A 25,733-nucleotide genomic window follows, 5' to 3' on the forward strand; every position below is an offset into this window, starting at 1 on the left:
TCCTGAAAAATATAAATATAATAATGAATTGATATTTTTACACTTTTTCTCTCTGAAAATAAAGAAAGGAACTCTAGAAATCATATTTCCCGCGTGCTTCATCGTAAGCATTCACCATAGGCCATAGCCATAGAAATGTCGCATTAAACTTTCCTCCCGTCGTGTTCCCAAGGCAGTTAAGTTTAATGACACAAAATATTCACGTGACACCTTCAGAACAAGAGGCTCCGATTCAGGTAAAACCAGCTTCTACGTGTAATATTATATATACAGGGGCTACTTTAATAAAAATTAATACGAAATATAACATATATAATATACAAATCAATCGTTGATATATTGAGAAAAATACAATGAAGTCAAATTTTATAAAAAACTTACTGTTTGACGGAAAAAATCAAATTAAAAACGAAAGGGAAAACTAATATTGTGTGGGAGAGTGCGGTGTGGATCATTAGATTATATTGATTAAATGGCTTAGATTAGTTTATAATTTTTATTTTAAATTTATTTTTTACGTATAAAAAGCAACTCTATATATAGATAGTTAAGAGCATCACCAACACAACTATGTGAACAGTCAGAATTCAAATATCTCATCATACACCTTGATGCGTATTTGATTTTAACCAGCTACCTTCAGCAAATTCAAAACTTACATCGTTCACCAAAGCATTAATTTGGGATCTGTAATACAGAGTCAAAAACTACGATAGAGCAAATATATCCCTAAATATATCATTCATGATTCTTCAAAACTCCCAACTTCAACTGCTGACCCCAAAAGGTAAAATCTACAACATAATATGTTACAAAATAGCACTAGGGACAAAAAACTGTTCTCGTAGTTGGCAAAAAATGACAGCACTCATGGTAGAAAATGGACTTGCATACAAGATCATATCCCCACAGGTGAGCAGACTGGAATATAGTTAGTGTGCTGCTAAAGTCCTCTCAAATTACAAGAGAGTTAGCTCAGTTTAGTAGCGAGAAAGACGACGCAGGTGGAGCTTTAATAACCCATTATTCAATATTAAGCTATAAATACTATCTAAACGAAAAGAAGACAGGTCGGTGTGAATATTTCTCTTACACACGTGCCCTGCTCTTTTTCGGTATTATTCTCTTAAAAGCCATAAATGTTACAGCTGCTGATAAGGAATACCTGTACAACAAAAAATTAATACCATTAGAGCTTCAGAACCAAGCACGATCAAGTACAAGTGATGTAATTCAAACCGCCAAAATGCATTTAATAGTGCAATCACGAAAAGTTGCAGTTGCAACGACATGTACTGGGAAACAACACCACATAACAATCTGCTGAATAATTTACCCTATATTAAATTGACTCCTTAAGCTTGCAGGATTACACATCCACGGCTTACAGTACATTTCTGGTTCTCGGTAATGGACATTCCAAGATAGGCAGGAATAATGAAATGTATTGCAGAAGCAGAAACCTCATCTCTAAAATACATGGAGCCAAGGTGCATTTAATAAATGATTTCAGATATGATGTGTGAACTCTAAACTCTCAACATTCTTGCATCAGATTGGTAAGTATAGGTGATTCTAATAAAAATAAATTAGGTATTCATGCAGTTTTTCCTTCTTTTTTCCTTCTGAACTTTATGGAAGTAATCTGTTACTCCCTCCGCCCCCTCAATTCTTTACATTGGAATTCTTTACATTGGGGGACGGGGGCTCGGCACACACTTTAATAATCTTATTAAATGTAGTTGCATAAATCCTTTTTAATTTATTTTTTCTTCTAAATAAAAATTTAATGTTCAAACTTTTATACAAAAAAGAAAATTTTAAAAATAAATAACAGATTATACTTTATAGTTGCCTTAAAATGCGTGTTAAGCATGTAAAAAAACTGTAAAGAAATGAGGGGGACGGAGGTAGTATTGCAATAGCAAAAAAAGGTATATTACAAGGCTAGGTAGTGGGCCTAACGGTTACAAGGACTGAAGGACATAGACATTGAGAGTGAGGTTGATGCTTGTTTATTTTAACATTTATTCTGTTTCATCCAGATGTGTACTTTAGTTTTACTAAAGGCCAGAACTGAAGTCATGATATGACTTATTAGCTTTAGGTAAATATGCCAAGACTTAAACTTTAATGTGGGTGAATATACTTCAAGGTCTGAATTTGAATTTTCCAAAGATCAACAATTTATAAAAAAGTAAATAACTTTTAGCTATCTTATTGCTCATTCGACATTTAGTTTTGTATGCTACTGCAATGTTATTTAATCTGTGTGCAGTGACAGGGAAGCACAGAAATCTTTAGTTGGGATCCCAACTGAAGGCATGGCTCTCAATAATGCAAAAGATTTAAAATGCACCAAAATTAAATATAGTCCCTCCATCTCAAAATGCTAGTCCAATTTGACCTTTCTGTGGTCTAATATTACCATATTTAAATGACAGTGTTGTAAAAACAAACTGTCTGGGTATGTTAAACTGGCAGAAGAGGTGCTATAAAATAACAAGAAGAAACAAACAAGCATACTGCATATTTAAAGTGGTGCCCACAGAAAACTCAATTATATCCAATTACATTTTTTTTCCCTTCTTAGTACTGGTGACTTTAGCCTATATGGCATCCAAACTAGGACACTGTGATGAAGCATATTGCTCAGACAAAAATCCTTACAACAAGAATTCTGGCACAAAATTAAGATCTACTTAATAAAGTATGTTAGGAAAATGATATTCTTCATCTAGCAGAAAAGCTTAACAAGTCTTCGTTATTAATGAGGATTTTAGTACTTTCTTCTGGAGACAAGTGCTCATTTTCCAAACACGCCAGTTAAGTTGCAACATAAACCTAGGTTTTGATAAGCGGCACTTGGGATCGAGAGAGGTTTACCAAGAGATACATTTACTAAAAAAATTTAATCAAGTAGTTTAAGAGATAACAAACATACCATGTAAATGTATAATTGAGATGGTCCTGTGGCATTACTGAACTTCGAATTAGTGTGCTCGGATCCTTTGGTAGAGGATATGGATTACTTGGATTAACATTATCATTCGTTTCTTCGATGTATAATGTATTCTCTGGGAGTCCACAAGCACTAGCAATTGCAGGAACATCTACATAGAACCACTGGGAGGAACTAAGGTCATTGGCCGGAACAAAAGCGCTTGGCTTCTCACTGCCACGTACAACTCCAACAACTTTTGTAGAGATGACATCAGGAACCTGGAACACGTGAGATGATTTGCAAGATACATAATCAGATCCCCGAGTCTATACAAACAAAGACAAAATTATATAGAAGGCAAGGTTAAAACTAAACACAACCTGAACAACATCAGGCTTATTCGACTGGAACCACCACCGAGAACTTCTGCTCTTTCCACCAGTAGGTGATTCTATAGCTAAAGGTTGTTCATCATCTACGGAATGTTTAGAAGACGTGTCTTTCCAACTACGTGGAACCCAACCTCTGTTAACTAGTAGCGGCGACTGTGCACTGAAATTCCGGTTACAAATGGTCAATATGTAAACAAAAACTCTATATATAAATAACACAGCAAAGTTGGTACAAGAAAGGGGTCTGAGATTTAGATCTGATGAAAATTCATTTAGTAGCTACCTTGAATGCGGAAAAAATTTTTTAGAAGGATATTCCAATCAAGGGTAAAAGTAGATAAAGCTAAACAAGGAAAAGAATATAGTCTAAAACACGGATATTGTATATTATAGTGTAATTCTATATGCATCTGTAGTTTAAAGAACTATATCTTCACTTTCACTATAGAATATATGTTCTAATTTACTCTCCAGTAGTTGGTTCATAAACCTTGCATAATGATGGCTCATCATAGCCTAAACTTGTGTAATTAAGTAGATGTTTGAGCATGAGCACAACTAATAACTTTGTTTAAAGCAACTTAACATACATATAATATATAAATAACAAATAATGTGCTCAATATATAGGGACTAGAATCTAAATGCCATTATAGAAAACTAATAACATAACTATTAGTCTTTATCTTCACGAATCTGTACCTACAATATACACATCAATTTGTACAAGTTGTACAACACATACTGGAAACCTTTTGGCAAACTCACGTACATATCTGCCTTCTCTAATATACTCTCCTTCTCAGCATATCTCAAGCCCTATATATTCAATAAACGAATTCATGTCCTGTGATGCTCAGCTACAACCAGAATTGGAGTTATTAAACCAAATTTGTATTTGGTTTCGTATTTCACGGCTCCGTCATCTCAAGCCGTTGTGGCTGTACTCCAACATCTTGAACGAGAAGGAAGAATTTGAAAAGTACAGTACATGAAATACAAACAAAAAAATTAACTAACGCAGCTATCACTACGTATGTGCCAGGAGGGACAAAAAATTTATTGTGTTAAATATGTACTTATCAGGCCCATGCCCTCATTTCAAAAATCCTCAGATTTAGTAAATATTCATCAATTCATGATATTCAAGTCTTTCAGATGAAGATAGTAGCTCTTTAAATAAAGATCGTAAAACTTTAAGCAGAAGTAAAAATCCTAACTAGAAGGAAACTGATTCTGGTATTTCTCTAGTTTCCAGATATTTACGGTATTAATATGACCGGTAGCAATACTTAGCTCTAAAAAATCGTGTGAAAGCTTATAGTGTTAAACAAGAGAACGGAAAGAATAAAGAGCTATAATATAAAAGCTGCTAAAAAGAAACATTTTATTTAGTCACACTTACCTTCTAGGGTTGTTCGGGATAGGCATAAGAGGCGTAATGACATAGTAGCCATTTTCAGTCACCCCTGAAATGCTTCTAGAACGAGGGCCCACGTAGATTGACTTTTTCTCATCAAAAACTCCTTCGCATAACAGTCTCCTGAATTCTAAAGCATCCAAGTTTTCCTTTGAAAGAGACATGTTGTTGCAGTTAATGGGCTCACTTCCCAACTTAATTTTTCTGTACTCCAACATATGTATCTGCATATTAAATATAGTTTGCTTGAACAAAATATAACTTTATTCATATAAGAACTGAAATAACAAATAAGAACCATATATCCTCTCAGATGTGAAGCCATCCATAAAACAAGGATTGAAATGATTGTTCAGAAAGCAGTCTGCTGGCTAACAATTGCATTACAAGTATAAATCAGCCTGATATTATCGTTTACAATCAGGGAGGAACAGGAGGTTTTCAACTTAATTAGGTTTCTCAAGCATGATTGTATTGTTACAAGGAGGGAATCACAAGGCAGAACTCAAATTATATAAAAATAATTAATAACATGATGACAGGTCATTCTAAAATATTTTTTGTACAAATATATGACCACTAAATGTATCCTACCAGGCATATAGTCCGGTATAAAGTTAACAACAGTTGAATCATCGCCCATACACCACAAAACCCCCCAACAAATCGACAATCTGCATCCTCAAATACATCGCCAACTGTATTAACTGAATACTCATCTAAACTTCACTGGTTAAATTCATATGCCATTGCTATTGTCAACAGTACACCTTCTCAGCATTAGTGATGGAAAAGTGAAATTTCACAACTCAGTTTTCACCTCGATCTACTCAGTTTTCAGCATAACTGAGTAATCATCTTCCATGTCTGAGCTTTCCCAACGACAATTGGATTTAGCATTTCAGATCACCATACCACAAAGTTTGGACATACTTATTACCCTCTAAAAAGCCAAACACATGTTAGGTCTAAGAATTACACAGCCCAAAGAAACAATACTGAACTTGAACATCATTTGTATAGTTTTACAAGGGTCTTATAAGCTCATAAGTAACATTCAAGTGTCACAGCAATTACTTGTATTCAACTACCTAAGGACGTAGTATTTTACTATTTTACAGGCAAATTTAAAAACTTGCAAGTAAATTCTAACTTTAACGTACTGGACAATGCAATTCGATTACAAGATCGACCTATGCACAAATAGAATTTATAAACACAATTACAAAAGCGAAAAACAAAATTAGGGACAAAACAATTACGAAACTAGACCTTATCATTCCGTCGAAAAATCTGCCAAGTGCCGAGACCGAAAGTTAAAGCTCCGGGAACAAATAGTAAGAATCGTGTCCATCCTGTTCCTTTCTCTTTCTCTGTTTAACATACACACGATTCCAATTGTTATGCATCACTAAATTAATCAAATAAATGCAAACGTAAGGAGAGAGGGGGGAGGAGAGAGAGAGAAGGGGGAGAGAGAAGGGGAGAGAGAGAGAGGAGGGGAAAGAGAGAGAGAGAGAGAGAGAGAGAGAGAGAGAGAGAGAGAGCGAGAGAGGGAGAGAGGGAGAGAGGGAGAGAGAGAATTAACCTTGGGGATTAGAGAGAGAGGAAAGGGAGGGAGCAGCAGTGGTAGTGGAGAGACCGCGACGGAGATGACGAGCTAATAGTGATGTTGAATTGTTACTGCTACTTGACAACAATCGCAACATCATATGTATTTAATGCCGGAAAAATCAGTCGATGCCGGAAAATTAAAATGCTCGCTGACCTGGCTCTGTTTATTGTTTATAAACGAAATGAAAATCTCATCGAGGGTTTTGACTTTTTACTTCTAATTTCACCGGAAATTGCATGTATGTACCTAATCGGGGATGGCAAATTAATGAAAAAATGATAAACATAGCCTATTTTAAAATAAAAATAAATAAAAGTAGTCCTCGGAAAAAAGTGGTCAATTTTAGTGATTGTTAATATCCCAATTTGTGTAAAATACTACACTGATATTTGGGTATTTCATATATGAGATACTTCAATGACAGTTGGATATCTCATAAAAAGTGAATACTCCATCAAAAATTTGGTATACCATTGGCTAAAATTGGCCAACTTTTAGAAATTTGTCATTTTTGTTAATTTTATATAAAAATAGGCTAAATTTGTCATTCACCCAAACTAATCATATTTCAAACATATCTGATCCGAAACTCGATTTTTTTTATCGTAGGCAACTCGCAGCCGCTATCCTTCGGGTGCACACTTGGTAAATTCTACGGGCTCACGCAATAACTTGCAAAACACGTGAACCAAGGTAAACCACATTTAGGCGACATGCTCTGATTTAGGAGACATAATCATAATTCCCCTCATGTGGGATTCGAACCTGTGACCGAGATGATAGTTATCCGCTTTTTAACCAACTAAGCCAATCCTTGCGGGTCGAAACTCGAGATTTTGAATATTTCAAATCCGATTTTTTAGATTTGGGTTTCGATATTGATTTAATTTTTGTACCCGAAAATTTTTAAATTTTGATTTGGATATAGTCATATCTGATCCGATATACGATCGAGAACCCAAAATCCGATCCAAATCCGACCTGAACCTGAAACCCGAAAAGTATCAGAAGATATATATATATATATATATCAATAAATAAATAAATATTTTTTAAGTTAAAAAATATATTTGTCCTTTTTTTAAAAACCCAATTAAACCAATTTACCTAAATAAAAGGACAATACAATTAGTTAATTATACAAAAACAAAAGTTAGAAAACACTAACCCCTTACACCCGAATTTTAAAAAGGAAGAAAAGTAAGTGAAGGAAAAATAAAGTAGTTTCACTTAGTTCCATAATCGTGCTCCTGAGTTTTTAAAAGGAGCGAAATGAAATGTTAATAATGCAAATTTGACAATTTTTCACTCCAAAATTTTACAATACAATTAGTTAACTATACAAAAACAAAAGTTAGAAAACACTAATCCCTTACTCCCGAATTTTAAAAAGGAAGAAAAGTAAGTGAAGGGTAAATAAAGTAGTTTCACTTAGTTCCGTAATCGTGCTCCTGAGTTTTTAAAAGGAGCGAAACAAAATGTTAATAATGCAAATTTGACAATCTTTCACTCCAAAACTTTCACTGCAAAAATAGGATGAAAGTACTTTACCTTCTAATCACTTTATTACTTTACGTTAAAAAACTCGAGAGCAAGCCCTGACTCAACTGCCGCAGTACCCCTGTACCTTGCTGTAATATCCCGTAATTTTTAGAATTAGATTAATAATAGAATAATAGAATTAAAAGGATTAAAATTTGATAAGGACTATGATTTAAAATTGAATTAGACTAATGGGCCTAAAATTTGGATCAGATTCTAATATGGATAACTTGTAGGTTAAGATATAGGGTTTTGTATCGTTATAAATACACCATATTCGTGTTCCTCGTTTTTATTCTTAAAATTCGTAGGCTTTTTTCTCACAAAAATCAGCAGTTTTGTAAAATTCGTAGAAAATTCATCGTAAGTCGGAATTCAGTGATCCTGGACTTTTCGGAAAGGTCTTTTCGTTCTCTACAACTTTCGTGTTTCATGTTTTCCAAGAACATATCATTTAGAGGGTCAAAAAGAGTAAATTCAGATCTGGTCAGGTTTTAAGGTAAGTACTTTTTGACTTACTTTAATTTTCGGAAAAGTTTTGATACTCTGATTTTCGAATTTCGTATAAGATATAAGAATTATGTTTCGAACTGTATAAGAAATAAGATACGAGAATTTGTTTGAAACCCAGTCTCTACGTTTTCGAACCCGTTCGTAATTTACGCTATAGTTCTGGAACTAGCCTTATATACCCTTGTTAGGCGCACAAGTGTGCAACTTTAGATACCTATTAAGGGTGCGTAATTATTGAACTTTAGATGCCGACCACTGGCAAAGTGTGGTATATGAGAATAAGAATAAGAATTAGATGAGTGTGGTATATGAGAATAAGAATAAGAATTAGATGCCGGCTATTGGCAAAGTGTGGCCGTAGATCAAGACTGTGGTGTTTATAAGAATTATCGTTTCGTGTTGTTTTATTCTGTTCTGAATAGTTATAAAATATGCTCTGTTCTGTTTTAAATTCTGAATTTTAAAATATAAAACTCTGGGTTGGATTTATTTTGGAAAATATTTTACAAAATTATTATTGTTTTGAGGGAAATCGTTTTATTAAAACACCCATTGTTTTCCGGTTAAATAGTTAGTCAATTTGTACTTGCTGAGTTTTGTAGCTCACCCCTTTCAATTTCAGGTTTCATTTAAGAGTTCGAGTTGGATAGCATTAAGGTTCGAGGACTTAGAATTGAAGTTGATTAACTTTTGGGCTTCCGCTTTTAGCTGCGCTTTCGTATTGTAACCTTTGTAATAGATTTTGGATTATTAATTGTATTTTTGTATTAGTTTCGATTTTAGAATTAATAGTCCGGAAGTGCAGACTGTTACACTGGCATATCTTCAATCACAATACCTGCTAGTCTTCAATATTCATTTACTGCTCTCCTAATCTGCTGGTTGGTTTCTATCTTCAATTAATTATTCAATTGATTCATTTATGTATAAAACCCTAGAATCTATGATTCGATCAATCACAATAATCTAAAGTCTATGATTCATCTTTGCAAACCATGCTGGATTTATTTCATCTTTGTTGTTGGGCTTGAATTGATGTGATTTATATGTTTACTATGCTTCTCTCTTCCAAAATGGGATTTTATTTTTTGGGTTTTCGGGTATCGGTTGTTGGATATTAGATTTTGATTTTCGGGTATATTCAAATCCAATCCAAAAAAATTGGGTTTCGGGTATATCCGGACCCAATCCAAAATCCGTTGGAGTGGATTTGGATATGAATGTCCGGGTAATTTTTAGGTTTGGATTAGGTTCAAGTATGGTCTAAATTTTCGGGTTTGGATATGGATATAGTCATACTTATCCGATCCGATCTGATTGTCATCTCTAACGATAAACCTCTATAAATTAATAAAAAATTATTAATTAATTAAAATATTATTTAATAAATCATCAATTTATTAATTTATGAAATATTAATAATTTTTAAGTTATGGATATAAATGATTTTTTATTCCTTTAAACAGATTTACATATATATTTATATATATATATATTTAGGTCGAAAAAATTATTAATTATCGTGACATAATGGATACCGAATAATTAGTTAATTATCTTGGCGAAATTGAATTAATGATAGAATTTTTGGACGATCGAACAAATAATTAGCACAATTTTATGAAAAATGAAAAATAAAATGAAGCAAAAAGTGACATTTTAGGAGTCGATCTCTCGAAATAATGTCATTTAAAAAACAATAACATATTATAGCTCTAGAACGTAAGAAGGATACAAGATGAATTACGGGATAAATTAATTTTAAAAGTAAGCAACTTACGTTACAGTCTTATTTAAAAGTACATGTACAAATAAATACATAATTTGATGTACAGTAGAATTATTAATTTATACATTATATGGGGCTTATATGTTTTGATAGAAAAATTATTCTCTTATAAATTTAGCGAATTATTAATCGTAAGAAGGGTCCAAATCGTGACTACAAAAAATATTAATTAATCAAATTTATTAATTTATCGAGTATTAATTTACCGAGGTTAAACTGTATTCCGAAATAAGGGGCTATCTTTTTCGAGGTGAAATTATGTTGTTTGTTATTAATAAAAAAAATGAGTTAAAATGATAATAAATCAAAAATAATAATAATATTTTCTATATTCTATTTTAAAATAAAATTAAAAAGAAATTTTACAAGTCAAAACTAAAAAAAATAATCCTAATCAAAATTTATATATAATTTTTTTGTACATGCATCTATGTTAAAATATAAACCAAGAAAAGATCTAAAATACTGATAAATTTCATATAATAAACCAATATCAAAATTTCGAAAAAAATTGAAAAGTTAACTCCTTCCTTTTCATTTATCTCAATGAAAATGAGGGTAAAACACCTAAATACCTTTTTTAGGAAAAAAAACTAGTCCAAAATACCCGTATGCGCTGACACTTGCCTAAACTACCCACTGTATATGCGTTATTGGCATGTGCAATATCTTATACGCATTTCAAACTTGTGTATAGTGTCATGAAAATAAGATTATGTTAACTCTCAACAATTGAAAGTTCTCAAACAATTTCGATTCAATAAATAAAGCATCATTAACCAATATTGTCTTGTTTGCAATCTTTAAACAACATTATAAATTACATATACTTTGATCCATTGCGTATTATATCTATATCAAGTATTTAGAAATTTGCAAATAAATATGAAAATTATTTTAAGTAAACAACGTATGGGTACTTTTAATACAAACACACTAACCATATTGGTACTTAATAGAATTTTCACACTTAATATACTAGTATTAGTGACTGAGAATAAACATTGATTACTTAGAGGAGTTATAAATAATGTCACAAATACTAATATTTTACAATTAGTTCGTGGTCAAAATCTTAACTAAATATCATTAAAACATATAAGTCAAAAATTAGAATACAACTAATCGTGCTACAATCATGATTCTGATTTCAGTAAATTCTGGAGATAAAACATTTATAAATTCACTAAAAATAAGGTCTCATAATTAATTTATAAAAATTTGGTTACAATCAATATACTAAATATCAATTGTTAACATATTTGATTATTATTAGTCATGTTGATTATTTATTTTAACTTAATTTGAATAATGGAGCAAATAAAATAATTGAATTATTTCAATTTCCATAATCCAAACTTATAAAAATAAATAATAAATAAATAAATATTAAATATCCATTAGTTAGATATTAGCACTTAAATATTCATAATTATCTTTAAATACTTACCAATAGAATATATGAATTATACACATGGTAATTGTTTTCTAGATAATTAATAATTTTAAAAATACTTCCTAATCATATAAAATATTGAGAGGTTTATATACATGACTTAGAAAATACTTCAACTTCCAATATTAGTGATTTTAGAAATAAGCATTTGTTAGGACGTTAACACGCGCTAATAATACACGCAAGTATACGCATTCGCAAGTAATATAGAATTAATTCTATTTCGTTCCCATAGAGACTCTTTTAAGTTAAGTTCAATTTATGCGCCCATGCAACAATGTTATGGTTATTGTTCAATGCTAAGATGATAACAAGTTGAGATTGTTTATAACTACGAGATTATACTAACTAATATTAACTAAGAGAATTAAGGTTTGTTTACTTATACGAGACAAAGATGGGATTCTCACTTCATTACTTACTTCCTTCAATAGCCTTTTTGTTCTTAACCTTAGCATGCAATGGTGATGACACTAATCAGATAACACGAAACTAGTAAACGCCAACTTTCGTTGTACGAATACTCTACTACCAGACATCCACAAAAGAGATAGAAGTTGAATAGACACCAATTATATTGAGACCTTATATGTCTATAGAATTTGATAACATAAAGGTTTAATGCGCAAGTTATCTATCGTGATTACATAGGGCAAGTAAGATGGTTAAAATTACCTACGAATCATACATAACAATTACATGAACCTGTGCTAGCATGGCAAGTTCTAAACCCCTATATTTACTTTCGCTTCAATAGAGATTATCACGCTATCTTATAAGTTCACGACGCTCATAAGACGAATAAGCACAACCAATACTAGGATATCATACAATCACCACATACTAAGGCATCAAAATAATTTAGCTAAAGAATTCCATAAGTAAATCTGCTAGAACCCCACGATAACGATTAGCCCATAACCGAACTCATCATCACCGTGGGTTCCGATGAAAGCATGGTATAATAAACTAAGTCTGTATAAATACGAATAATAATCAAAGTATGTTAAACAAGAGTATAGGTTCAATAAATAAGAAAACTAGCATCCAAGATTATAACTTAAAATAAAAAATCACAAGAATAAACTAAATCATCTTTGCCTTGGTTGATTTGTGCTCCTAGGTCTTCTTGATGTCTTCTCCTTAAGCTCCATTGTGAAAAATGTCTTTAAGTTGTCTTTATATAGCAGCCCCAATCAGAAGAGAAGTCCAGAAAATCACTCTTTTAATTGCAACAGGATTTTATCATCCCGACACGGCGCGGGCGCGCGCTTTACCAGCACGGGCGCGCTGTCCTTCTGATTCACTGGCGCGGGCGCGCGCTAGCACAGCGCAGGAGCGCGCTAGCACAGCCGGGCGCACTGACATTCTGGAAAAAATGATTTGCCTTCTTTTATTCTGCTTATTCTTGATGGATTTCCACGAGCAATCTTCATGACACCTTCCTAACACCATTTTAGCATCAAAGCAATGCTAAATGTCCTCGATTCCTTATTCATGCCTGAAATGCAAAATACTACAAAAATATATCAAAAACACAAATAACTTGAGTACAAAATATCAATTCGAAGCTTTTATAGAGCATTCTAAGTGGACATAAATGCCACTTAACACACCCCCAAACTTGAACCGATGCTTGTCCTCAAGCATAAACAGACTCAAAGGACAAGAAATAAAAATATATGAATGCAACGATCCCCTCAGAATAACTATATCAACCGATGAGTCACATCTCAACAAATGCAGTTATTCGCACAAAGATCAATCAAATCCCACAAATCAACTTACAAGCCAGAAACGTGTGTGTGTGTAAATGCTTAACAGATCTACTATCACAACTAGATCAATAATCATAACTCACTACTCATCAAGGCAATCACAAGGTTATAAATAGAATAAACGCTAAACTTAAAATGACCGACAACACTTCAATTTTATTATCAGAATTATACACGGACTCATGCTTTTATTCATAACTTCATAATAACACAAATATGCTTATTTGACCGTGCAATGAGTGAGGTCCACAAAAGACTTATGCAATAATACCCATGTAGCAAGCGTTAGGTTAGCAGATCCCAGACTATCAAAGCCTTAGGTCACTAGGCACAAAGTCCCCTAGAACTTAATAACTCGAATATTAAAGAGCCCACTCGTGATCAATTATGCATAACACATATTTTTTTTTCTTTTTCTTTCTTTTTTTCATTTTTTTCTTTTCTTTTTTCCAATTTCTGAATGAGTGCGTTGCGCTTCATCTCGCTCAACCTAGACTACACATATAAATATCCATGTTATATTGCCATTAAGAGAATATCCTAAATTCTAAATATAAACAAGTGATTAAACCTCGACAAATAACAAACCATAACCATGATCTAGCACTCAGGCAACCTATAAGACTTAGTGAAATTTCAATTATTTCTAGCATGCAAATCAACTCGACAAGACTTGACATCACTAAACACGACATCACTACACTAGCATCAATATCACAAATCAATCGGAATAGCAAACTTAAGGGATCATGATAGAATGCACATGCAACTATATGCAACATACCAACATGCAAAATAATAAAAAAACTACTACATGGCAAATATGCAACTAAATATGACTCACACATAACATATATTCCTTAACTACCACCCCCAAACTTAAAATATTCACTATCTTCGGTGAAGGTAATAGTAACCAATCATGCATACCTACTCGGAATCAGGGTCATCACCCTCAACGGGTGGAGTGTCAGGTGTGTAAGGCGGCGGGGTTCACAGAATCCTCACAAAATACTGGCCACTGGATGTCAACTCATGTGGCTCTGAAGGTTGTCCCCGACGCCTGGGTAAGGTCCTGTGCAAACTGACTATGGATGTCATGCATCGCATCCATCCTCCTCATCAAGCGCCTGTACTGTGCTGAACTCAAACCAGCACTGCCCTCTGCTTCTTGCTGCTTCTGCGAATAACCGACCTTGCCCAACTGAGCCCTCCATGCTGCTCTGCTCGCCTGAGTCATCCCACCAGCAGTTTCTTGAGGTGCTGGCCGTCCACCTGGCAAGTGATCATATGAATAACCGAGCCCCTTCGGATCAGGCTTCTCACCGTACCACTCCTGTATACTCAAAAGTGTAGAACTGTCAATAGGAGCACTAGGAAGCTGCAGCTGCTCGTGTGCGGACCAATGAACTCCAACCGCCACACACAACTTCGTCACAATGGATGCATAGGGAATAGAACCCGTAGTGCTGCCTCGCAAAAACCTCAAAATACCCTGATAAATCACCATCTCGAGATCCACATAATCTCCCTTAAGAACCCCCCATAATAATCGTGCACGCTCCACCGTATCATTCACATGTGATGAAGGCATAATGTTAGCACAAATAAAAGAATTCCATGCACGTGCAAACCTGTTCATGCACGAAGCAGGGAAAGTGGCATACTCGTTAATGCCCCTCTTTAACTTCCAATGAGTCTCAGGCACACACAAAGTAGCAACAATCAGTCCAAGTTAAAATTATCCCCCGTCTTAGCATACAAATCCTCCTGCTCTGGCCTCCTCTCGGGCTGGTTAATCACCCTCCGAATATCCTCAGCACTGTAATCCACCGTCATCCCCCTCACCACAGTAAAACCATTCTTATCCACCTTTGCATTAGCGTAAAACTCACGCACAACACTCATGGGCACAGTGGCGGGTGTCTCGTAAAAAGCCACCCATCCCATCTCCAAAATCATCTCTAGAAACTTACCATCCTTACTAGATGGCAGAAAACCTCGCTCCTTCGCAATCGGCTTTGTCAAAAGCCTCGCATACTCCGCTTCAGCCTCCGGAGTTGAAAACCTAGGTCTCATACTGCCAACACTCGAAAAATCGGCGGTGTTACTGCTAACCTGGGTTCTTTGTCTTTTGGGAGCCATTGAATTTGAATAAGAGAGAATAAGAGATGTGTATAAGAGAGATGTATGATTTTAAAAATTGAGAAGTGATGGAGAGATTTGTGTATAAGTATGTGTATATATAGGAAAAGAATTAGGTTTAGAAAAGAAGTGGGGGTTGATTAAGGGAATAATGGGAGTAATGGGATGTTTGAAATTGAATTGGAGATGGAAATATGGAAGGTGGGAGCAAGAAATTCGGCTGGGAATCGATTTTGTGTTTGAATTTTTGAATATTTGATTTTTTTCCAGGTCCAGGGAGCCAGCGCGGCCGCCCTACATACCAGCGCGGGCGCGCCGTGCTACTGGAAAAATAGGGCGGCTGCCCCGCTTCTCAGCGCGGGCGCGCCGTGCTACTGTAGTTGGCACTGAAATTATTTCTTTTTTTTTGATTTTTTGTAGTTTTCTCCTTGTTTTCTCCTTGTTTTCTCCTTGTTTTCTTCTTCGTCTGCCTACTAATGTACAACAAACTTGGGTTGCCTCCCAAGAAGCGCTTGGTTTATGTCGCTAACTTGACGTAGAATCCCGAGATCAAGTAGACAATAAAATAGCACTAACCACCTCACGGTTTGCCTATTCACATAGTAATGCGTCAATCTATGACCATTCACCTTGAACGCTTGGCCTGGATCATTCTCAAATATCTCCACAGCTCCATGCAGAAACACAGTTTTGATAACAAATGGCCCTGACCATCTTGACTTCAACTTTCCAGGAAAAAGACGGAGACGAGAGTTGGACAAGAGAACTTATTGCCCCGACATAAATGATTTGAGCACTAGACCCCTATCGTGCCACCTCTTGACCTTCTCTTTATACATCTTATTGTTCTCACACGCTTGAAGCCGAAACTCACCGAGCTCATTAAATTAAAGTATTCTTTTCTTACCAGCTGCATTCAAATCAAGCTTCAACTTCTTCAAAGCCCAATATGCTTTATGCTCGAGCTCCACAGGAAAATGACATCCTTTACCATAAACCAACTGAAAGGGCGACATGCCTAGTGGAGTCTTGTATGTTGTTCGATATGTCCAAAAAGCTTCATCCAGCTTCAAAGACCAATCCTTCCTTGTTGGACACACAACTTTCTCAAGGATACGCTTAATATCTCTGTTAGATACCTTAGCTTGACCATTAGTTTGAGGATGGTAGGCTATATCAATGCGATGATTCATATTATACCTTTGCATCATAGCAGTGAACTTGCGATTGCAGAAATGCGATCCCTTGTCACTGATTATGACTCTTGGAGTCCCAAATCTTGTGAATATCTGCTTATGAAAAAAAATTAAGCACTACCTTCACATCATTTGCCGACAAAGCCTTGACTTCCAACCATTTCGAGACATAATCAACCGCCAACAAGCTATACTGATTATTACAAAAAGAGAAAAATGCCCCCATGAAGTCAATTCCCCAAACATCGAAGACTTCAACCTCGAGAAGCACATTAAGAGGCATCTCATCCCTCTTGGACATATTACCAACACGCTGGCAGCGTTCACACTTCAAAACAAACGAATGCGCATCCTTAAAATGTTGGCCAGAAGAATCCTTCTTGAAGAATACGAGCTGATGTCTTCTCTTCACCATAGTGGCCTCCATAAACAGTCGAATGACAGTCTCGCAAGATACCCTCCATTTCGCTGTACGGAATATATCCCCTGATGATCCGATCAGCTCCTTGCCTAAACAAAAATGGCTCATCCCACATGTACCACTTCACCTCATGAAGAAACTTCTTCCTTTGAGCAGAAGACAAGTCTGGGGGCATAATATTACTCACAAGTTAGTTCACAATGTCTGTGAACCATGGTTCTTCCTCTTGCACTCCAAATAACTACTCATCGGGAAAAGACTCATTAATCAATGTCTTATACTGTGAAGTCGTACTAGGATCTTCTAACCGAGAGAAATGATCAGCGACTTGATTCTCAGTACCTTTTCTGTCCTTGATATCCAACTCAAACTCTTGCAGTAAAAGAACCCATCAAATTAATCTAGGCTTCGAGTCCTTCTTCGAGACTAGTATCGAATAACAGCGTGATCAATGAAAACTGTCACCTTCATCCCAAACAAGTAAGATCGAAACTTCTCAAAACCGTAGACAATGGCTAAGAGTTCTTTCTTAGTAGTAGTATAGTTCTGTTGAGCACCATTTAGGGTCTTACTAGTGTAATAGACCACATGAAATATGTTGTTCTTTCTCTACCCAAGAACTGCTCCAACCGCATAGTCACTTGCATCACACATCATCTCAAAAGGTTCATTCCAGTCAGGTGCAGTTATGACCGGTGCCGTAATCAAACTCTTCTTTAAGCTCTCAAAAGCAGCTAGGCACTCGTCATCAAACTTAAAAGGGACATCTTTCTCTTATAGATTGCACAAAGGTTTAGAACTTTTAGAGAAGTTCTTGATATACCACCTTTAGAAGCCTGCATGACCAAGAAAGTTGCGGACTCCCTTAACAGAAATTGGTGGAGAAAGGTTTTCAATAACCCCCATCTTGGCTTTGTCTACCTCAAGACCTTTACTAGAGACCTTGTGCCCAAGAATAATTCCCCGTCACACCATAAAGTAACATTTCTCCCAGTTGAGAACCAGATTGGTCTCAAAACACCTTTTAAGAACTGCGCCAAGATTCTGCAAGCACTCATCAAAAGAATCCCCAAACACAGAGAAATCATCCATAAACACCTCTACATTCTGACCAATCATGTTAGAGAAGATAGCCATCATGCATCTCTGAAATGTGGCAGGTGCACCACACAACCCAAAAGAAACTCTTCTGAAGGCAAAAGTACCAAATGGACAAGTGAAGGTAGTTTTTTCCTAATCCTCTGGAGCGATACAAATCTGATTATAACCCGAGTAGCAACCACTGTGATGCCTCCTTTCTTTGGCACACACTGAACTGGATTTATCCCAGAACTTTCAGAAATAGGGTAGATAATCCATGCATCTAGCCACTTGAGAATTACCTTCTTCACAACTTCTTTCATTATCGTATTAAGCCTTCTCTGTCAGAAATAGGGTAGATAATCCATGCATCTAGCCACTTGAGAATTACCTTCTTCACAACTTCTTTCATTATCGTATTAAGCCTTCTCTATTGCTCAACCGTCGGCATGCTTCCTTTTTCTAGAAGAATTTTATGCATGCAATAAGAAGGGTTGATCCCTTGATATCTGCTATAGTCCATCCAATTGCCGATTTGAACTCTCTCAGAATTCTCAAGAGCTTTTCCTTGTCACTACCTGAAAGGTCAGATGCAATAATAATAGGCAAAGTAGATGCATCACCTAAAAAAGCATACCTCAAATGGCCAGACGATGGTTTAAGCTCGAGTGTATGAGCTTCCTCAATAGAAGGCTTGAGACCCCCCTCTGCATTTTTTCAGTTCTGACATTCCAAGAGATTCAAAAGGTAAATCCAGCCTTCGCTTCCAAGGAGAATCATTCAAATACTGCAACTGCTCATCACCTTCGTCATTTTCACTATTTGAATTCCCCAACAAAGCTTTCTCTAAGGCATCATACCTTAGCATTTGATCGAGCTCTGAAGTAACCACATAATCGACCAACTCTACTTTTAAGCACTCCTCATTATTAGTAGGGAATTTCATGGCATTAAAAATATTAAACGTTACATCCTGATCCAGAACTCTCATAGTGAGCTCACCCTTCTGCACATCTATCAAGGTTCGTCCAGTAGCCAAGAATGGTCTTCACAAGATTATGAGAATCTTCTTATCCTCCTCGAAATCAAGAATTACAAAATCAGCAGGAAAGATGAGTTTATCCACCTTGATCAATACATCATCCACAATGCCTCGTGGATATGTAATGGAGCGATCGACCAACTGTAAGGACATATAAGTAGGCTTTGGATCAGGTAAATCCAACTTCTTGAAGACAGACAAAGGCATCAAGTTGATGCTGGCTCCCAAATCACATAAGCATTTCTCGAACGACAAGTTCCAAATGGTGCAAAAAATAGTGAAGCTTCCGGGATCTTTAAGCTTCAGAGGCAATTTCTGTTGCAGCACAACACTGCATTCCTCCGTGAGAGCAACGGTCTCTAAGTCATCAAGCTTCACCTTCCGAGAAAGAATACCTTTTATAAACTTCGCATAACTAGGCATCTGTTCAAGAGCTTCAACGAAAGGTATGTTGTTATAAAGTTTCTTGAGCACCTCCAGAAACTTCTCAAACTGCTTATCCAGCTTTTTCTTCTGCAGCCTCTTAGGAAAAGGAGGTGGAAGATAGATCTATTTCTCCCCTGTATTACCCTCAGGAGGAGTGTGTTCCATAGTAGTCTTCCTTGGTTCCACTGTTGCTTCCTTCTGCACTTCTTCTTCAGCCACAACTTTATCTTTCGAAACTTGAGATTTTTCAGGATTTGCAACCTTCCAAAACCTCAATGTGATTGCCTTAACCTGCTCTTTAGCTTCCTTCTTGCCTGACACTTCAGTGTCACTAGGTAGTGAACCAGGTTGACGATTTAGCAAGGCATTAGAAATCTACCCAATTTGATTCTCCAAGGTCTTGATAGACACCGCTTGGCTCTTATACATGAGCCTCAACTCCTCCAATTCAGATTTTTCATTAGACTGTTGCGGCTGGAGTTGTTGTCTTGGTGCATATTGCGGTTGCTGAAACCCAGGAGGGTTATACTATTTTGATGGATACTGCTGATAAGGTTGTTGAACCGCATTCTGAGAATTGCTCCAGCTGAAGTTAGGATGATTGCGGTTGTTGGGATGATAGGTGGCCGGGGCTGGCTACTGCGACCTATGAAAGTTGCTCATGAACTGAGCAGATTCACTAGAAATAACACACTGCTCTGTCTCATGTGCACCAGCACAAAGCTCACAAACACTAGTAATCTGATTAACTCCATAATTAGCCAAAGAATCCACCTTCATAGTTAAAGCCTTAAGCCGAGCAGCTATAGTAGTAGATGCATCAACCTCCAAAATCCATGCTACCTTGCCCTGCAGTAGTCTCTGAGTTGGGTTTTGGTATTCATTAGCATTTATCAGTTTAATCAATTCATAAGCTTCATCGTAGCTCTTAGCCCATAAGGCTCCTCCTGATGCTGCATCAAGCATGGGTCTAAAGTTGCACCCAACCCATTGTAGAAACAGTTAATGATCATCCAGTCAGGCATCCCATGGTGAAGACACTTCCTAAACATCTCCTCATATCGCTCCCAAGCCTCACACAAAGACTCTCCAGACTGCTGCGCAAATTGAGTAAGAGCATTCCTGATTGCAGCTGTCTTCGCCATAAGGAAGAACTTAGTAAGAAACTTTTGAGCAAGATCTTCCCATTTAGTGATAGAGCCTGAAGGTAGAGAATGCAACCAATACTTAGCTTTATCCCGCAGAGAGAATGGAAAAAGCCTTAGCTTTATAGCATCTTCAGACACATTATTGAATTTGAAAGTTTCGAAGATCTCAATGAAATCTCTAATATGCATGTTGAGATCTTCCGTTGGAGAACCCCCAAACTGGACCGAATTCTGCTTCATCTGAATCGTGCTAACTTTGATTTCAAAAGTGTTAGCCGCGATGGTTGGTCGGACAATGCTAGCCTGAATATTATTGATCTTCAGCTGAGAGTAGTCCATCAAAGCCTTTGTATTTGCTTCTGATTCTCCCATTGTAATAACAACTACTTATTCAACTTTTTATCAACAAGAACTTCTTCCACTACTTCCTCCTCCGCTTTCTCCAGTGTTCTCTTTCGAAGTTGAGAACGCGTTAACATACACGCTCTCAAAAGTACCTGAAAAAGTAACAGACAAACAAATAAGTAAAATATTCCGAGTCAATGAACTTTAATGAACACTGATGTCAAGCACAAAAACTAAATATTAACACCGAGTCCCCGACAGCGGCACCAAAAACTTATTAGGACGTTAACACACACTAATAATACATGCAAGTATATGCATTCGCAAGTAATATAGAATTAATTCTAGTTCATTCCCACATAGACTCTTTTAAGTTAAGTTCAATTTATGCGCTCATGCAACAATGTTATGGCTATTGTTCAATGCTAAGATGATAACAAGTTGAGATTGTTTATAACTATGAGATTATACTAACTAATATTAACTAAAAGAATTAAGGTTTGTTTACTTATACGAGACAAACATGGGATTCTAACTTCATTACTTACTTCCTTCAATAGCCTTTTTGTTCTTAACCTTAACATGCAATGGTGATGACACTAATCAGATAACACGAAACTAGTAAACGCCAACTTTCGTTGTACGAATACCCTACTACCAGACATCCACAAAAGAGATAGAAGCTGAATAGACACCAATTATATTGAGACCCTATATGTCTATAGAATTTGATAACATAAAGGTTTAATGTGCAAGTTATCTATCGTGATTATATAGGGCAAGTAAGATGGTTAAAATTACCTACGAATCATGCATAACAATTACATGAACCTATGCTAGCATGGCAAGTTCTAAACCCCTATATTCACTTTCGCTTCAATAGAGATTAACATACTATCTTATAAGTTCGCGACGCTCATAAGACGAATAAGCACAACCAATACTAGGATATCATATAATCACCACATACTAAGGCATCAAAACAATTTAGATAAAGAATTCCATAAGTAAATCTGCTAGAACCCTACTATAACGATTAGCCCATAACCGAACTCATCATCACCGTGGGTTCCGATGAAAGCATGGTATAATAAAATAAGTCTGTATAAATACGAATAATAATCAAAGTACGTTAAATAAGAGTATAGGTTCAACAAACAAGAAAACTAGTATCAAAGATTACAACTTTAAGCAAAAAATCACAAGAATAAACTAGATCCTCTTCACCTTGGTTGATTTGTGCTCCTAGGACTTCTTGATGTCTTCTCCTTAAGCTCCATTGTGAAAAACGTCTTTAAGTTGTCTTTATATAGCATCCCCAATTAGGAGAGAAGTCCAGAAATTCACTCTTCTAATTGCAACAGGATTTTATTATCCCGACACGACACGGCCGCGGGCTTCACCAGTGCGGGCGCGCTGTCTTTCTGCTTCACTGGTGCGGCCGTACGCTAGCACAGCGCGGGCGCGCTGACATTCTGGAAAAAATGATTTGCCTTCTTTTATTCTACTGGTTCTTGATGGCTTTCCACGAGCAATCTTCATGACACCTTCCTAACACCATTTTAGCATCAAAGTAATGTTAAATCTCCTCGATTCCTTATTCATGCCTAAAATGCAAAATACTACAAAAACATAAATAACTTGAGTACAAAACGACAATTCGAAGCTTTTATAGAGCATTCTAAGTGGACATAAATGCCACTTAACATCATTAATTACTTAAAACATAATTTTTAAATAATATCACTAATACTAAAAGTATCACAATTATTCGTACATGATATAAATAACTATATTGCATATTATTTTAATATAATTTAAATTTTGAGACTGATATGACATGAAATTATTTACCATTATAATTTAATTTAATTAAAATAATATTCAAACTTAATGTGTTAGGTAATGAATACAACACAGGGGGTGAATGTGTTTTAGATAATTTTAATGACTTTTTGATTTTCTTCAGCTTGGTGAACATAACATATTAGAAATGTAACTTGTAAAGATAATATGTTTTGACAAAAATAATAAAATATGCACAGGAACACACTATATTTCAAAACTCACTTAATTTTATATTAAAATCAAGTATGTGTTTTGCTACAAATTTATGGGTTCTTGTTATGTTAAGAACTCAGCTTCTATCTGGAGAGAGTTACATGATTTTTCTGATCTATTTTGTTACACTATAAAAAAACATCCAGAGTTTATTTTATAGAACAGTAAACACTGGTTTTTACACAACATGCAATGACATGTACTAAAACCTACTTTTAGATAACTAAATCTTTCTATTTCTGGCTTAGTGTATCTTTGCAAAACGTGCATGTCTGTGACTTTTCTTTGTCAGTTAATCTTGGACTTTGATCTTGTACTCTTTAAGATACTTTTGTAGACTTTTCAAATTAGTGATTGATTTGTTTGTTGATTGATAATCTTGGATATTTAACTGGTCTGCACTTTGTACTTTGAGTATTACCTCGAGATCTCCAGTTTGTTATATAGAGAACTCGACATCTCGATAAGTATAATGGCTTATCAAAATCTCTCATTACTCTATAATTATTTTGACTTATCGAAGTCTCTGAGTTCTCTATAAGAGAATTTGGCTTGTCGAGGTCTCTAAATTTCTGCATGTAGAATTGACTTGTCGATATCTCCAATCTTCATGTCTTCATTTTGACTTGTCGATATCTCTGAGTTCTCTAGTGCATAATTGACTTGTCGATATCTCAGAGATCCCTAGTGATACTTTGATTTATCGATATCTCTCAGATCTCTAGTGATAATTTGACTTGTCGATATCTCCAATCTTCACATCTTTATTTAGCTTGTCGATATCTCTGAGACTTCTCTATAAGCTTTTCTGGACTTCTCGATAATTCATTCTGGAGTTCTCGAATGACTTATCTATAACACTTAATCTTTGACTTAGAATGTTTTTAACAAAACAGATTTATTCAACTCCAAGCTTCTTCACACTTTCTCTGAGGCATGTTCTTCATGATTTTCTTCCAGAGTTTATTCTTAGGCTTAAGACTCTTTACTGGAAAAATACTGCAGTCTAATCTATTTAAATTTTTACAGACTTAAGGGATACAATACAAAATGCAAACTTAGATTATCATACAACTTACTTAGGGTTGTCAATTTGACTTAGTCTTGTTATAGCACAGGCATGTCTTGTACAACAATCTCCCCCAATTTGTGAGAAGATTGCTTTTCACAAATTCATGCCTGTTAACAAGACTAACCCCAATCTACAATGGACAAATAAACTTTTCATACAAATTGACACAAATATAACATTCATACATTAGGTGATTTCTTGAGTTTAGCAGTTACACACATCAGACAAATGTTTCATCTCCTGTTTCTTCTCTAATGAAGTCCTTTAGGTATACAAGAATTTCAAGTTCCTCTATGATTGGTGTTCCTCTTAAAGCTTCCACAACTTTGAGTTTGTCATGTATTGAATAACCACCCAGTATTTTAATCCAAAATCTTGATACTGTGCCAACCTTGACATTTAAAAATCTTCCATCCTTGTTAACTCTGCTAATCCCTTTTGCCTTGAGATCTTCAGATTTTTGAATGTACATTTCTATCACCTCATCATACTTTCTCTTCCCTTCCTCATATTCAGCCTTGTTTCTTGCTCTTCTTTCTTCCCTTTCTACCAACCATTCAGCTAAAACAGATCTTCGTGCCTTAGTTGTAGTATCTTTATCCTTTAGTAAGCTTATCACTCTCTTAATTTCTGTGGGTGAAAAGGTGTCCATTAAGTTGCTTCCTAGAAATGTGAAGGACCCATCCTCATAGTAGATTCTTACTTCCCTTAGTGTTACAACCCAAACTCTGACCATTTCTTCAGCTAATTGTTGGAAGTAGTCTTCATCTGAGATGCACCAGTTTAGAGGTATAAAATCACTTTGATTGAAATAGTTCCAGATGGCCCTCTCAGTAACTTGAATTTTCTTAGGTTTTCTCCCAACAGACTTGTAATGAACTTTGGTTGATAGCTTGACAGAAGGTAGGTTTGAGATTTTCTTCAGAAATATTTGGCTTGAGGTGATTAGTATTTTTAGAAAGGTGTTAGCAGTTTGTTTGTACAAGTATTTAAGCTTTGAGGTTTGAGGTGGATTAGTGTTTGAGCTTATTGGCTTAGAGGGTTGAGCTTGGTTAATTTGTATTTTTAGGGTTTGTTGTTGTTGTGGTTCCGAGCCATCTTGTCTTTTCTTGCTTCTCATTTATTCTTCTCTTTTCTTGTCATCACCTTTCTTCTCTTCTTGCTTCTTATCATTGATACCAGTTGCCTTTAAAGATTGACTTGGATTTGAGCCAGAAGGTTTTTGCTCATCATGCTTCTACTCATCATCATCCATGTCATCTTTTGAGTTGTTGAGCTTTTGATTTGGAAACATGGTGTTAGGATTTACAACATATCTATAATTTTTACTTGTGATTCTTTGCTTAAG

The 25,733-nt window shown here is 35.5% G+C and overlaps 1 protein-coding gene and 1 non-coding gene across 2 annotated transcripts; one reads left to right on the forward strand and one right to left on the reverse strand.

Moving 5' to 3' along the window:
* Positions 1–618: 618 nt before the first annotated feature.
* On the reverse strand, positions 619–6,595 carry LOC141673801 (surfeit locus protein 1). The gene is made up of 6 exons (XM_074480536.1): positions 6,345–6,595; positions 6,029–6,129; positions 4,742–4,980; positions 3,325–3,496; positions 2,945–3,222; positions 619–1,165 (listed from the first exon to the last, which is right to left on the reverse strand). Exons 1-6 carry the CDS (start codon positions 6,466–6,468, stop codon positions 1,090–1,092), a joined length of 990 nt encoding a protein of 329 aa, XP_074336637.1. The 5' UTR covers positions 6,469–6,595; the 3' UTR covers positions 619–1,089.
* Positions 6,596–20,782: 14,187 nt separating this feature from the next.
* Positions 20,783–20,889, forward strand: LOC141676388 (small nucleolar RNA R71). Its single transcript, XR_012556981.1, has one exon. It is a non-coding gene; the product is annotated as a small nucleolar RNA R71 (small nucleolar RNA).
* Positions 20,890–25,733: the final 4,844 nt, after the last annotated feature.

Source organism: Apium graveolens, chromosome 7, assembly GCF_009905375.1.
Source record: "Apium graveolens cultivar Ventura chromosome 7, ASM990537v1, whole genome shotgun sequence".
Taxonomy (NCBI): Eukaryota; Viridiplantae; Streptophyta; class Magnoliopsida; order Apiales; family Apiaceae; genus Apium; species Apium graveolens.

Excerpts from the sequence above, each read along its gene's own strand:
- LOC141673801 (XM_074480536.1), bottom strand. The coding sequence starts at position 6,468 with ATGATGTTGCGATTGTTGTCAAGTAGCAGTAACAATTCAACATCACTA. Across the intron at positions 4,981-6,028 it reads TTTTTCGACGGAATGATAAG|ATACATATGTTGGAGTACAG; the intron begins GTCTAGTTTCGT and ends TTTAATATGCAG. Across the intron at positions 3,497-4,741 it reads ATCCCGAACAACCCTAGAAG|TGCACAGTCGCCGCTACTAG; the intron begins GTAAGTGTGACT and ends CCGGAATTTCAG.